The sequence below is a fragment of the Lipotes vexillifer genome, unplaced genomic scaffold (assembly GCF_000442215.2).
Source record: "Lipotes vexillifer unplaced genomic scaffold, Lipotes_vexillifer_v1.1 scaffold1196, whole genome shotgun sequence".
NCBI lineage: Eukaryota > Metazoa > Chordata > Mammalia > Artiodactyla > Lipotidae > Lipotes > Lipotes vexillifer.
This window is the reverse complement of record NW_006773416.1, coordinates 236,475-248,083: the sequence shown is the minus strand read 5'-3', so window position 1 is coordinate 248,083 and position 11,609 is coordinate 236,475. Positions and strand designations below refer to the sequence as shown.

The 11,609-nt window shown below is 56.4% G+C and overlaps 1 protein-coding gene across 1 annotated transcript in view; it reads left to right on the top strand.

Annotated features, from left to right (window-relative positions):
- The window catches only part of DUSP22 (dual specificity phosphatase 22), a 46,890-nt gene extending 43,120 nt beyond the window's left edge, over positions 1–3,770 (top strand). Inside the window, exons 5-7 of the mRNA XM_007448306.1 lie at positions 1,306–1,380; positions 3,018–3,189; positions 3,588–3,770. Of these exons, the coding sequence (XP_007448368.1) occupies positions 1,306–1,380; positions 3,018–3,189; positions 3,588–3,770 (430 nt within the window). The remainder of the gene's footprint in view (positions 1–1,305; positions 1,381–3,017; positions 3,190–3,587) is intronic.
- The last annotated feature ends 7,839 nt before the right edge of the window (positions 3,771–11,609 follow it).

The window sequence follows — 11,609 nt, the reverse complement described above, 5'->3', positions numbered from 1 at the left end:
AGCAGGAATCTTTCCTTGCCTGTTTTACAACAAGTCGGTTTGGGGGAGTAGCGTTTCGGCGCTCTGCTCACTTTGTACGTTTACACTGGGAGCATTTGCCCCTGGGAAAGTCAGCAGAAGCACCCCTTGCCTTGCTCTATAGTCAGGTTTCAGGTGAGAGTCTAGAGTCTGTGGGTGGGACCCTGGCCCCTCCACACATGGTGGCATCAGGCCTGCCCCTAGCGTTTCCTCTGTGCCCGCTGCCCTAATGTAGCCGGGGACCGGCACTTAGGTTGCTGAGTTTCTTCTGCAGTCGGTAGCTGGCTGAGTTTGTTTGTCCCACCACCTGAATTTCCCCATTCTTACTGGATTCATTCACCCTGACATGAGACAGCAGACCTAGTTTGTGTGGCTGGGAACTACATTTTATTCAGCTCTGAATCTCTTGCATGTTAGCAGAGTCCCTGCTAAATAATCAGTACTCAGTAGGTGTTGTGACTTTAGTCCATGGGCATCTTTAGGTGTTTTGCTGCATTATAAGCCATTCAAAGGCAGGAGACATCAAAAAGCACGTACTCTGTAGTTCCCCTCAGAGTATATGTACTTAACCCACCTACCCATCTAGAACATGCTGGTGCACACAGCTGGGCAGGAACCAGGGACAGGGGAAGGGGGTCGTATAAAAGCCGAGGGTCAGGAGAAAAGATCATGGTTTCATCTTCATGCAGGACATCAGAGTTTGCAAGGCACATTGTTATATGTTTCTTCGTCCCAGCCTGTGACACATAGCTCCCACTTTCTAAGTGAGGTTAAGGGAAGCCAGGTGATATTCCCGAAGTCCCATATCCAGTGAGGCCGAGCGGGACTGGAGCTGCAGTTCCCCTTCCCCGGCCTGGAGGACGGACAGACAGGATCTATCCACAGACGGTCAGAAGTGAACTGGCTTTAGGGCTCAGGGAGCCCACACTGGGTGGGCACCTCCCTCTCCTGGGTGGCTGGTAAGCAGGTCACTGTACTGCTGAGTGTTGAGGGACCCAAACTGACCATGGGGCTGGGCAGGACCCACCCCCCAACAAGTCAGTGGCAACTGTGTGTTTCAGGGATCCCTTGCAGAGAACTTCTGATAATTCCAGTGGATGGGCTCCCCTCCCGGACCTCAGCGGTGTGGGTCGGATTCAAAGCCGAGGCCGTTCTAGCCCCGGTCGGTGACTGGGGTCTGAAGCTGTGAACTCAAGACCTTTACAATAAACCTCAGTGGATTTTTCTTTGCATCATATGTTGAGTAAAGTACGGAGATGTCACGTCTCTCCTTTTTCCTCACCCCAGGACAAGACATTTCAAAGAAAGTATTCAATTCATCCACGAGTGCCGCCTGCGAGGTGAGGGCTGCCTTGTTCACTGGTACGTGTGCCCCTGCCGGATGACCCCAGGCCTGTTTTGCTTACCTCCCCCAAACGCCCAGTGCACACCCCACCTGACCCCACCTGCTTGTCATTGTTTGCTTTTGTGCAAAGAGAACCGTACATTTTTTCTTTCCTTTTCACTTAGGATTTTCATTTTCTCAGTTAGGTTTCTGCAGGGACTGTGGAGGTCACGACACAGAAACTCCTTTTCCAGCCTTCCTCCGAGATCCTGTCAGAATATGGGCTCTGCCCAGCGCCCATTCAAAACACTGCTTCTTGCTGGAGAGTTTTGATTGCACGTGTGGGTGTTTAGCATTGCGTTACTGTCACACCAAAATGACCATTTCTTCTCAGTTTATAGATTGGAGCTTTTATGTGTTTGGGGCTTATACTTTGCTTTAAAGAGAACTGAATAGACTCTTAGAATTGAGCAGTTCCTATGCAGCTATCCACCTGCTTTCAGCTGCCGTCTGTGTGGTACATACACATACACCTGTGCACACATCGTGCAGAGAAAGCTGCTCTGAGACACAGAACCCAAGCACAGTGCCCCGCACCTGACACATCGCAAGCACTCAGGGAATGTGGGCCCTCGTTTCATCGCTGCCCATTTTCATTTTAGTTTTAAAAAGAGCAGGACATGTAATAAACACAAAGTGCAGGTTTTGTGACATTTGCTCACATGTGCTTCAAAACGCTTTGCGGTGCAGTCAGAGCCGTTTCAAGGGGCTCTGGAGTCCTGTGCCTGGCGAGTTAGCATCTGCCCGGGTGCAGCCCAAGAGTATGTTTTTTTTTTAACGCTCTCTCAGTTTTTCTGATATACAGGAAGAACCGCTACTTGAGAGTGGTTTTTTACTATTATTATTATTTATATTTGAATATGTGCAGGCCTGATATTCTAGGAATTTGTATCTCATACAGTTGTGTCAATCTGAAGGTAGGCTTTTCTAAAAATGAGAAATTTGCTAAACTTCCCCATCTTAAACCGTTGCTGAGCACTCCAAGTCTGACGCACCACAACCTCTCCGTGACTGCCGTAATTTGCATGTGCATTTAAAATCGGTCCCCTTACTCAGCCTGTGAGAGAAAATTGACCGTTATGGCCTGCGGAGCGTGCCCACACTGGCGCTCTGCTTATGTATGTGAAGAGGGTCACAGAATATTTGGTAAAAGGGCTTCTGTACTTAATGAGTTTTTTAAGTTATAGACTTGGCCCTTATACCCCTAAGAAAACCAGACTTTAAAAACGTGAAGCTATCTGAACAGCTGCAGATTATAACTGGGTTTGTTGCTCAGATCCTGGACCCCTCCAGTCCCTGGATGTCCTTTAGTTACTTTATCTGTCCAGGGAAATGGGGACTATCTGAAGAGGAACTCAGGAGCAATAGGGAATCAGACAGTGAAGCATCCGGAGACACAGCCAGTAGAAAACCTATAAAAAAAAATGAGGCTACACAGGTAAAGGATGCCTGAGATTCTAGTGTCGTAAAGGAGAGAGAGCGGGTATGTTCTGAGTAGTTTCCTCGTAGCGTGCTGGCTTGCTGTCCACCTGCACTCCAGGGCAGCCGGGCTTCCTCAGTGGCCTTCAGGGTCCCCGACCCTCCCTTTGCCTGTGTGGTTCTTGGCCCTCTGCAGCCTGGCCGGCGTCTCCAGGAGTGTGACTCTGGTGGTCGCATACATCATGACGGTCACCGACTTTGGCTGGGAAGATGCCCTGTGCACTGTGCGTGCGGGGAGGTCCTGTGCAAACCCCAACCTAGGCTTCCAGAGGCAGCTGCAGGAGTTTGAGGAACACCAGGTCTGTCAGGTGAGCGTGCTCAGGGGCTGGGAACACACCTCCGTCTTTCTGTGCCCGCCTAGACTTGTGGAGGCTGGAAAGGCCCCCAGAGGTCGGCTGGTCCGAGGACACCCCTTCAGCCCCTCTGCATTATCACTGGCCACTCGTCCACCAGCCGCTGCGGTCGTTCCCTTTTCCCACCGTCCTCAGGCCCCATGTTAGTTTCTGTTTCTCTGCCTTGGGGTCAAGTGCCATTTCCTTGGTCAGGCTTGCTTTCACGTTCTCAGGCCAGAACCTGGAAGCAGCAGTCATTTCTCTTGCTAGACACTGGCTGGCCAGCCTCACAGGGGCAAACCTACACCATCAGGTAACAGGTGGGAGTGTAGGGGATGAGCTGTGTGACGTCCTGGTTTGTTTCACTTCTCCAGTTCCGCCAGTGGCTGAAGGAGGAGTACGGAGAGAGCCCTTTGCGGGATGCAGAAGAAGCCAGAGGCATTCTGGGTAAATACAAAGAGCAGGGGCGCGCGGAGGCCCCACCTGGCGCCAGGCGCTGGGGTGGCCTCCCGGCCTCACCTCCTCTGGCCTACGGCAGCTGCACCACGGAGACCTAGCTGAGCCCTTGGCACCCCTCCTGCCCGCGGACAGGAAGGGGTGTCCCGGTGGATACAGGCCCCCCCGAGACCCCAGCAGCCCCACCCCCAACTTCTGCGCCGCCCAGACGCTGCTGCCTGACACCCGTGGGCAGGCTGGGGAGCGTGCGTGCGCGCGCGCGCGCGTGTGTGTGTGAGTGAGCGTGAGTCCTGGATGTGCGCGCTGCGGGAGCTGCCGTGAAAGCCACACTGCCGGTGTCGGCCTCGCTGCCTTTCCCCGTGCGAGGTCTGCTGGAAGGCTCTTGGAGGTGGCCGTGGAGGGCCCCCTGCTGCAGCCGGCCCTGCCCAGCCCTGCCCTTCCGCGCCCTACTCGGTGGTGCCCGCCTGAACCGCCTGCCTTTGGGTCGTGTGGGGAGCACCCCAGACGCCCGCCCTCGGCCCCCGTCCAGCTTCCCCTCCTCCCAGCCCCCCCGCTGCTCTCACTCTGGGGGCCTCTTCGCAAGGTTTGCATGCACCTTTGGGATTTGGGAAGAAAGCAGTCGTTAGGCACTGTCACGGTTTGCGCTTAAAAATACATTTAAAATGCCTGAGCACTTATTAAGCGCCTTTGTGTCTGCTGTGGATTTGGGATTTGATCTCAGTCACCTCATGAAATGGTTTTTGAAAAAGTGTTTTTCGTTATTCCAATCAACTCTGCCTCACGGGTCAAAGCGTTTGGTCACGATGGCTTTTGAAGCCAACGGGAAAAGGATCGTATCATTGGGCCACTCGAAGCTTCTGATGCGGGCTTTGGGGGTGCTTTGTGGTGGGTAAAGCCAAAGTCAGGCCAAGCTGGGGGCCAGGCTCCACACTCGTGCGGGCCGCAGATGTGCAGCAGGAAAGGAAAGCGCAGCCGCGGAGCTCCTCGCCTACAGCCACGGCAGTTTGCTCTAAAGTAACGTTTTCCTTAAACCAAAAAGAAATGTAAATATGTTAACAGAAGTATTTAGGAGTCAGCTTGAAGGCTTAAATGCGAGTACAATGTGAACGCCTAGATCTGTTCCTGTAACCTGAAATGTTGTCATAATATCGGTCGCCAGTAACATTCTTTCTCCACAGCCACCCCAGGGACCTGGAAGTCCTGGGCCTCTCTCAGAAGACTGTAATGTTCCTGAAATGTTGCAAAGCCAGAGTTTAGGTGCTGCCCAGAAGAAAAGCAACCAGAGTTCATTTTTCAGTGTCCAGAAGTAATTTGTGAACTCGCCTGTTTTCATTTTAAACAATACATATGCAATTGTGTCATCATATGTTGGGAACTACGCGTCCTCTTTGACAAGGGAAGGATTTTTACTTAATTCCCCTGCTGCGGCTCCTTCGCCCATAGCCCTGCTGCCCCACCCGGTGACCATGTGGTGATCACGGTTGCCACTCCTGAGGGCCCTGCTGGGCACACCTGCCCCTGCGGACTGTCTCCTGGGCTGTTTCGTCCTGGGGTCTCGCCTCCACCACACGTGCATGCATGTGTGGTGAAGGGCAGCTGCACGTGCTGCGCCCGCCCTTAGCTGGGGTGTGGATCCCACTTGCTTCTGCCACGGGCGCCACGAGGCACGTTCGGAGGCTGCCCCTGGCAGTGACTCTGCTTTATTTTAAGGCCACTGCCATCCTCCAGAAGGAGAGTAGTGACAGCAGGAGACGTGAACTACTTTCCCTGGGAGAGAAAGCGGGTCCCCCGCTTGAGCAGAGGGAAGTCCGGGGGCTGCGCAGGGCCATCTCCCAACTCCAGTCTCAGCTTCAATGTGAAGGACAGTAGCTGGTGTGAAGAGCAGCTTAAGTCGATTTCCCAGCGTTCTCTCGTCTCACTCACTCCAGTGGGGGAAGAAGGAAGTGTAACGTTTTACTTAAAGGAGGGGGTCTGGCGGGACCCCGGGAGCTGAGGCGCGTGGGCTCAGTGGCTGAAGGAGGCTTGACCTGTGTGTCTGCAGCGCCTGGATGCTCCTGGCAAGGGCCCGGGGCAAGACGCTTTGTGCCAGAATGGCCCCGATGGGTGTGGGGTGACGGGCACCACAATGCTTATTCTGACCTAACAGGCCTACCTGGGTGAAGAACAGGTGATCCAGGTGGAGGTGCCAGGCCTCGAGGCCCTGAGCTGTCTCCACTGCCCACCTGTGAGGGCGTGCCAGGGGGCGTGAGGAAACAGCATGAGGGAAGCAGGGTTTCTGGCGACGGCCCCAACCCTGTGGGCTCCCCGACCCCTCGTGGCACCCACGACAATCACCCAGTAATCGGTGCTCTGCAGGTCATGAACTATCACCTTGAAGCTGTATAAACCCACAGAGAAGGTATCATTTCATTCACTTGAGGCTCAGAGAGGCCAAGAAACACACCAAAAACTAAAAACGTTAGTGCTACTTTGCCTGAACCCAGGTTTTGGTCTCAAAGCAGTGTGCGATGTGAGAGGGAGGGGCAGAGTGCCCTGGGCTTTGCACTCAGAGGTTTGTGAGGCTCTAACGCCAGGGCCCCTGGGAGAGCCAGCACCACTGCCGTGTGCACGGCCGTCCAAGCCAAAGCCTCTGCCCGCTCCCCCCAGTCTCTCTGGGGGTTTTGTTTGGGGCCATGGTGGGTGGTGGCCAAAAGCACACGGACGTTTCCGTCAGATGGTATTAACCATGCTTAGATGTTAGAGGCAGGGGCCCCTTCTCCGAGACCAGAGCAGGTGTTCAGGTCACATGGACATGGGGACGGTGAACCCCCCTGCCCCAAGGGCCTTGCCTTGTTAGAGGAGGGGGTCGTGGCCCTGGCAGTTTCTTCAGGCTGTCTTTTCTGTGATGTTCTTTGAGCGCAGGTCTGTCCAGCCTGGGTCTCAGGATCGTGGCCATGGTGGAGCAGACCTGCACCACCTCTCTTCATTCAGTCATTTGCCAGTTTGCTTGAGAGATGCTTATTCATCCCAGCAGGCGCTCTGGGACTCGGGCAGGATGCACAGACCCACCCCTGATTCTCAGAAAGACTAGCTTGGTGGGGTTGGCAGTTAGGAAAACTGGCGGTCACAGAGCCGGCCATAAGCACTGGTATAGGTGCCCCTGGTGCTGTGTGTGGGGAAGGGACAGAGAGGCCATTCCAGTTTGGGTGAGGGAGGTCATGTCCCAGGACGGCGTCTCAGAGGAGGTGGTACCTAGTCGGGGCCTGAAGCATGAGTGCTGGAGTTGGCTGGCACAGTGGGTGCGGGGGAGTGCAGGCAGGGGCCTGGCATGCGTGCAGGAGAGGCCACAGTCACTCTGGGTGACCAGAGCAGGCACAGGGTTGGGCGCTGATGAGAGGTGCAAACAAAGCTGCAGAAACAGGCAAAGGCCCAGGCTTTCACTCTCTGCTTGGTACAGTAACTGGTTTCCTTCTCACACCAGCCCTGGAGCTGACCAAGCTCAGAGGGCGGGTGCCCTGCAGCTTCCCGCGGTCTGGTCCCCAGGCGTGGAGCCTTGCAAGCACGTGGACGCCGTTTTGTGGGCACGGAGTGGGGCTTGCCAAACGTGCTGGGCAAGCAGGCACCATGATGGTGCAGGGGAAGGGGGCCCACGCTGGGGGCCTGTCGGGAGGCAGCAATCACGGCCATCCAGGCGACAGTCGTGGCGCCCAGAGCAGGGCTTTGGTGCGGAGGTGAAGGGGCTTGAGGGAGACTGGGGAGCGGGAGGCCATTGCTCCCAGGACCAGAACCCGTGAGGGGCTTGCTTCCCTGGCGATGGCTCTTCCCACACCGAGGTGGGGTGTGGACTCTGGCACGTTGAGGGCAGACTGAAGGGGCCGCTGGCCAGAGGCATCCACGGGGCTCACGCCCTGCTGGCACCCAGCTTCGCGCACCAGGGGCTCAAGTCTGTCCACAGAGCCGGAACAGACTCCCAGGCACCATACTTGCGACAATTCATGTCCAATCCAAATGTCCAATTTATTAATTTATTGTGAAAGATAAAACATTAGCTTTATGAAGACTAATTTTATCCCCTAACTAGGCTGTCTTTCATTATCAGATTTTTGGAAGCCAACATGCTGTACACTTTAACTTACACAATGTTATATGTCAGTTATATCTCAATAAAGCGGGAAAGGAAAGGAGTAAAGCACCTTGTAAATTAGTCCTGAGGTATCTCCCTACGCTCCTGGATGTGGGGCTGAGACCTGGGGGCGGGGTGTCCTGACAGGCGTGTCCAGAGAGGCGTGCTGTTGCCATCGCGCCCTGGAGCATTTCTGCAGCCTGCAGCCTCCTACGTCCCCGTCCACGTTCTCAGCAGCCCCCCCGGTCCACGCTCCCTCTGCCTGAGCTGGTTCTCTGACTTAACTCACGTCTCTCAGAGCAACTTTGTGAACTTTGGGCTTCCCCCTGGGGATAGGTTCCCCCTGGGGGCTTTTAATGTATGGGGTGCTGGTTCTCTCCAGCTTCCATCTCAGCAGGGGACCCCACTTCCAACTTCTGGGGCTGCTTCCTGTTGCTGGTGCATGAGACAGCCTACAGATTCCAGGGACTGTTGTGCATGTGTGTGTGTGTGCACACAGCTGTGTTCTGTTGTTTTTAAATTTTATTCTAAAGGACTCCTTAGCCTTCAGGGGAGCCACATGGGCAACGTCAAGGGGCCTTGGGACCTTAGGCAGCAGAACCTGGGTGCCCAGGGAAAGTCAGAGCTGGTCACGACAGGCTGCCCTGCACACCAGCATGTAGTCTTGAAAATAGGGAACATGCTGAGACTCAATACCCTGTGATCCCACATTAGGTGACCCCTCCCATCCTGACCCTACGTTATTAATAATTTTATCGAGAATGTGCTTTCAACACGCTTGTATTTATAGATGTACTTAAGAAGAAATCACCAAGACTTCGGAGGGAAGTTCCTCTTCCCTTTCCTTTTTATTGCCCAGAGAAAGGGAGGGAGAAAAAAAAACGGCCTTTGACTTGTCCCCGGAGGCTTGAGAACGTTCACTGTCCCTTCTGAGGGTTTACTGGGGTCTCGCTGGGCCCCCAGCTAGGACACCCGGGCTGTCAGGTGCTTGAATCCGGTGACAGCGGCTGCATTTCACCGGGACGCTTTGCTCTCTTGCTTCCCCCCAGCTTCAACAGTGGGACGTGATTATCGCAGCCAGTATCAGAATTCGCGTTCTCTTCTGCAGCCTGGGCTCCGCCACCTGGCCGCGAGGCCGCGGCCCGCTCTGGGCTCACTGTTGGGGAAGCGTTGCCGTCTGCGGCTGAGCAAACACCTGCAGGGAGTGTAGAGGGCTCTGGCAGCCTCGACTGAGCACAGGCCGCCGGTGTTCTGATCCAGGCGGTGTGCTGCGTCTGTGGGGATGGGGTCGGACCTGAGAACGTCCTTTGTACCAAGGCCTGTGTAGGAAAACTAGATGGGGCAGGGGGGGCTGGTTCTGGGGGAGGACAATCCCTTCTAGTATCGATAGTTCGGTACAGTTTTTGGAAACAACGCTGACCGTGCCAAGTGCGTTTTGTGAACTCGACCCAGGGAGACACATCAGCTCACGGGGGTCGGGGCCTGGTCCCCCGGACACTCAACGATGAGCACGTGTGTGATAGGAACTTGACGTGTGTGTCCCTCCGGCCACAGAGAGGGACAGAGTCCACTTGCCGCCAGACGTGGCCAGACCAGCACAGACAGGAACCGTGCTTTCTGGCGAGCGGCCCTGCCTGTCAGTCGGCTCTGGGTTTCCCCAAGGCACTGATGGGAGCCTTTTTGGAAAATAATAATCAAAAGGCCTCCATGTGCCCCAGAGAAATGTCACCTGCTTTGCAAAGGGTGTGCCCTTCACGGCAAGAGGCCACGGGCGCCCAGCTTCCTCAGAGGGCATCCAGAGAGGCCCGTCCCGGCTCTGCCGGACGTTCCATTCCCCTTGGTGTGTGTGAAGCACGCGGATGCCAACAGGAACAGCAGGACGGTGTGAGATCAGGTGCATCTCAGGTGTGCTGCGCGGTGGGCCATTCCCGCTTCACGAGGGCCCCTCCTGAGTCATCCACTGCTGGGAGCTCGGAGCCGCGGGTACTGACGCGCAGCTCAGGGCAGAGGTGGTGCCGGGCCATGAGAGCACAGCCAAGGCCTGGACCCGCGACCAGGTGGCCTGGTAGAAGTCCGCTGCGACCCCGGTTCCCTGGAGCACCTTGGGAGCCCCGAGGAGGCGGCCCACTCCGTGGGGACTTTTTCTCAGACCCGCCTGAAAGAAACTCCCTGGGAGGGGTGAGTGGGGCTGGGCGGCACCCTGTTTGGTGGCGCAGAGGTGTGGCCAGAGCCCACCTCACAGCCCCCCGGGGTGGCCCCTTATGGTCTAGGAAGGCCCCTTTGGCCCCGCTCCCCCCATCTGGAGGACAGGACAGGCAGCCTCTGGACGGTCAATAGTCACTGAGCACTTAGTGTGTGATGTTCCCGAAAGCACATCCTCTCGACAATCTTGTCACATAGGTTTTACTTTTATCCCCAATTTTGAGATGAAGAAACTCTAGAAATTCTAGAGAACTTGAGTGTTGCCCAGTCTCAAGCCAGGAAGTGGCAGAGTGAGGCCTGGAGTCCAAGCAGCCTGACCCCACTGCGCTAAGGTCACCACTTCCTTGTAAACGCCAGCACCCCTGGGGCAATGCCAGTGGGTGCGGGCATCCACGCTGGAGTCCTCTCCTGAGGTCGGGGCCTCGTGGGGAGACAGGAGGAACACAGGTGAGGCACGAGGGAAGCCTTTCTCCTTTCCACCACATCCCCTTGCGTGGGCGCTGTGTCCGCCATACGTGCCTCCATCGGGCCTTCCTGATTCCTCCCAGGGTGGCAGGCAGAGTCCTGGGGTGTCGTGGCGCCCCAGGAGGCCCTTTGCAGGAACACGGAATTGGACCAGAGTGGGGCTGGTGCTGGGAGCCCAGCACCCGAAGCAGACGGTGTTCTGTCCTTGAGGTGCAGCGTTACACAAGTTGAGGGGCTCCGGCGGGGTGTGTGTGCAAGAAGCCCAGGGATTTGCTGTTATTCAGCCCAGATAACTCAGTGGAGACTCATCAAGGACAGAGGCAGGGGAAGCAACGGTGTGTTGAAGGAACAGGGGGCCTCCTCCTGACTTTGGGGCTGAGGGCGGGGCTGGGGCCAGGGAGGCAGGGCAGGTCTTCCAGAGGGACGGGAAGGCTGGGGGCAGAAGTTTCCCGTGCCGTGTCCTGTCCTGACTCCCCAGACCCAATGGGATGCTGGCTGGCAGGGTATTCTGCTCGCTGTGGGCCAGACTCCTTCCTACAGGCGGCCCTGGCCCTCAGCGTGGGTGGGACAGAGACTCTGTGATGGGAAGAGGAAGCACCACCGGCTTCCAAGAAGTGTCAGTGTCAGCAGCTGACGCTAAAAGTGGGTCTGAGAGAGGAGCCTGGCTCCTCCTCCACGCTTTGCCCCAGGAGCATGTGCCGTCGGCGGCTTGGCCTGTGACTCACCGCTTTCATCTTTAAAACGCATCCTAGAAGCATCCATGCCTGCCGGTGTGCCCAGTGTGCCCCCCGATCTGTACTCCCCGTGGCCCATCTGGAGAAATGACACCCTCCGAGGGAAGGCCAGCAGGGTCGGGTGGCCTCTGACATCTGCTGTGAACTGTGCCCCCCTGGGTAGGGCGGGGGAGGATGGACTGCGTGCCTCAGTCAGGCCCCAGTGCCCAGCAGCTCGTGCAGGCCCCCAGTTTGTGCAGGCCGCCATGGGGGAGGGGAGGAGCCAGGCTTGGCGGCCCTGCCTTCAAAGGCTTTTTAACTGAGTTGGGGAGAGGGGGCAGTCACTGCGGAATGTCCCTTGAGCAAATGTTGAAGCGCAAGTGCAGGCCAGGAGGCCCCCGCAGTGGAAGGTGCGCTGGCTAGGGCTGGAAAGGGCGGGGCGGGGGGGGGGGGGGGGG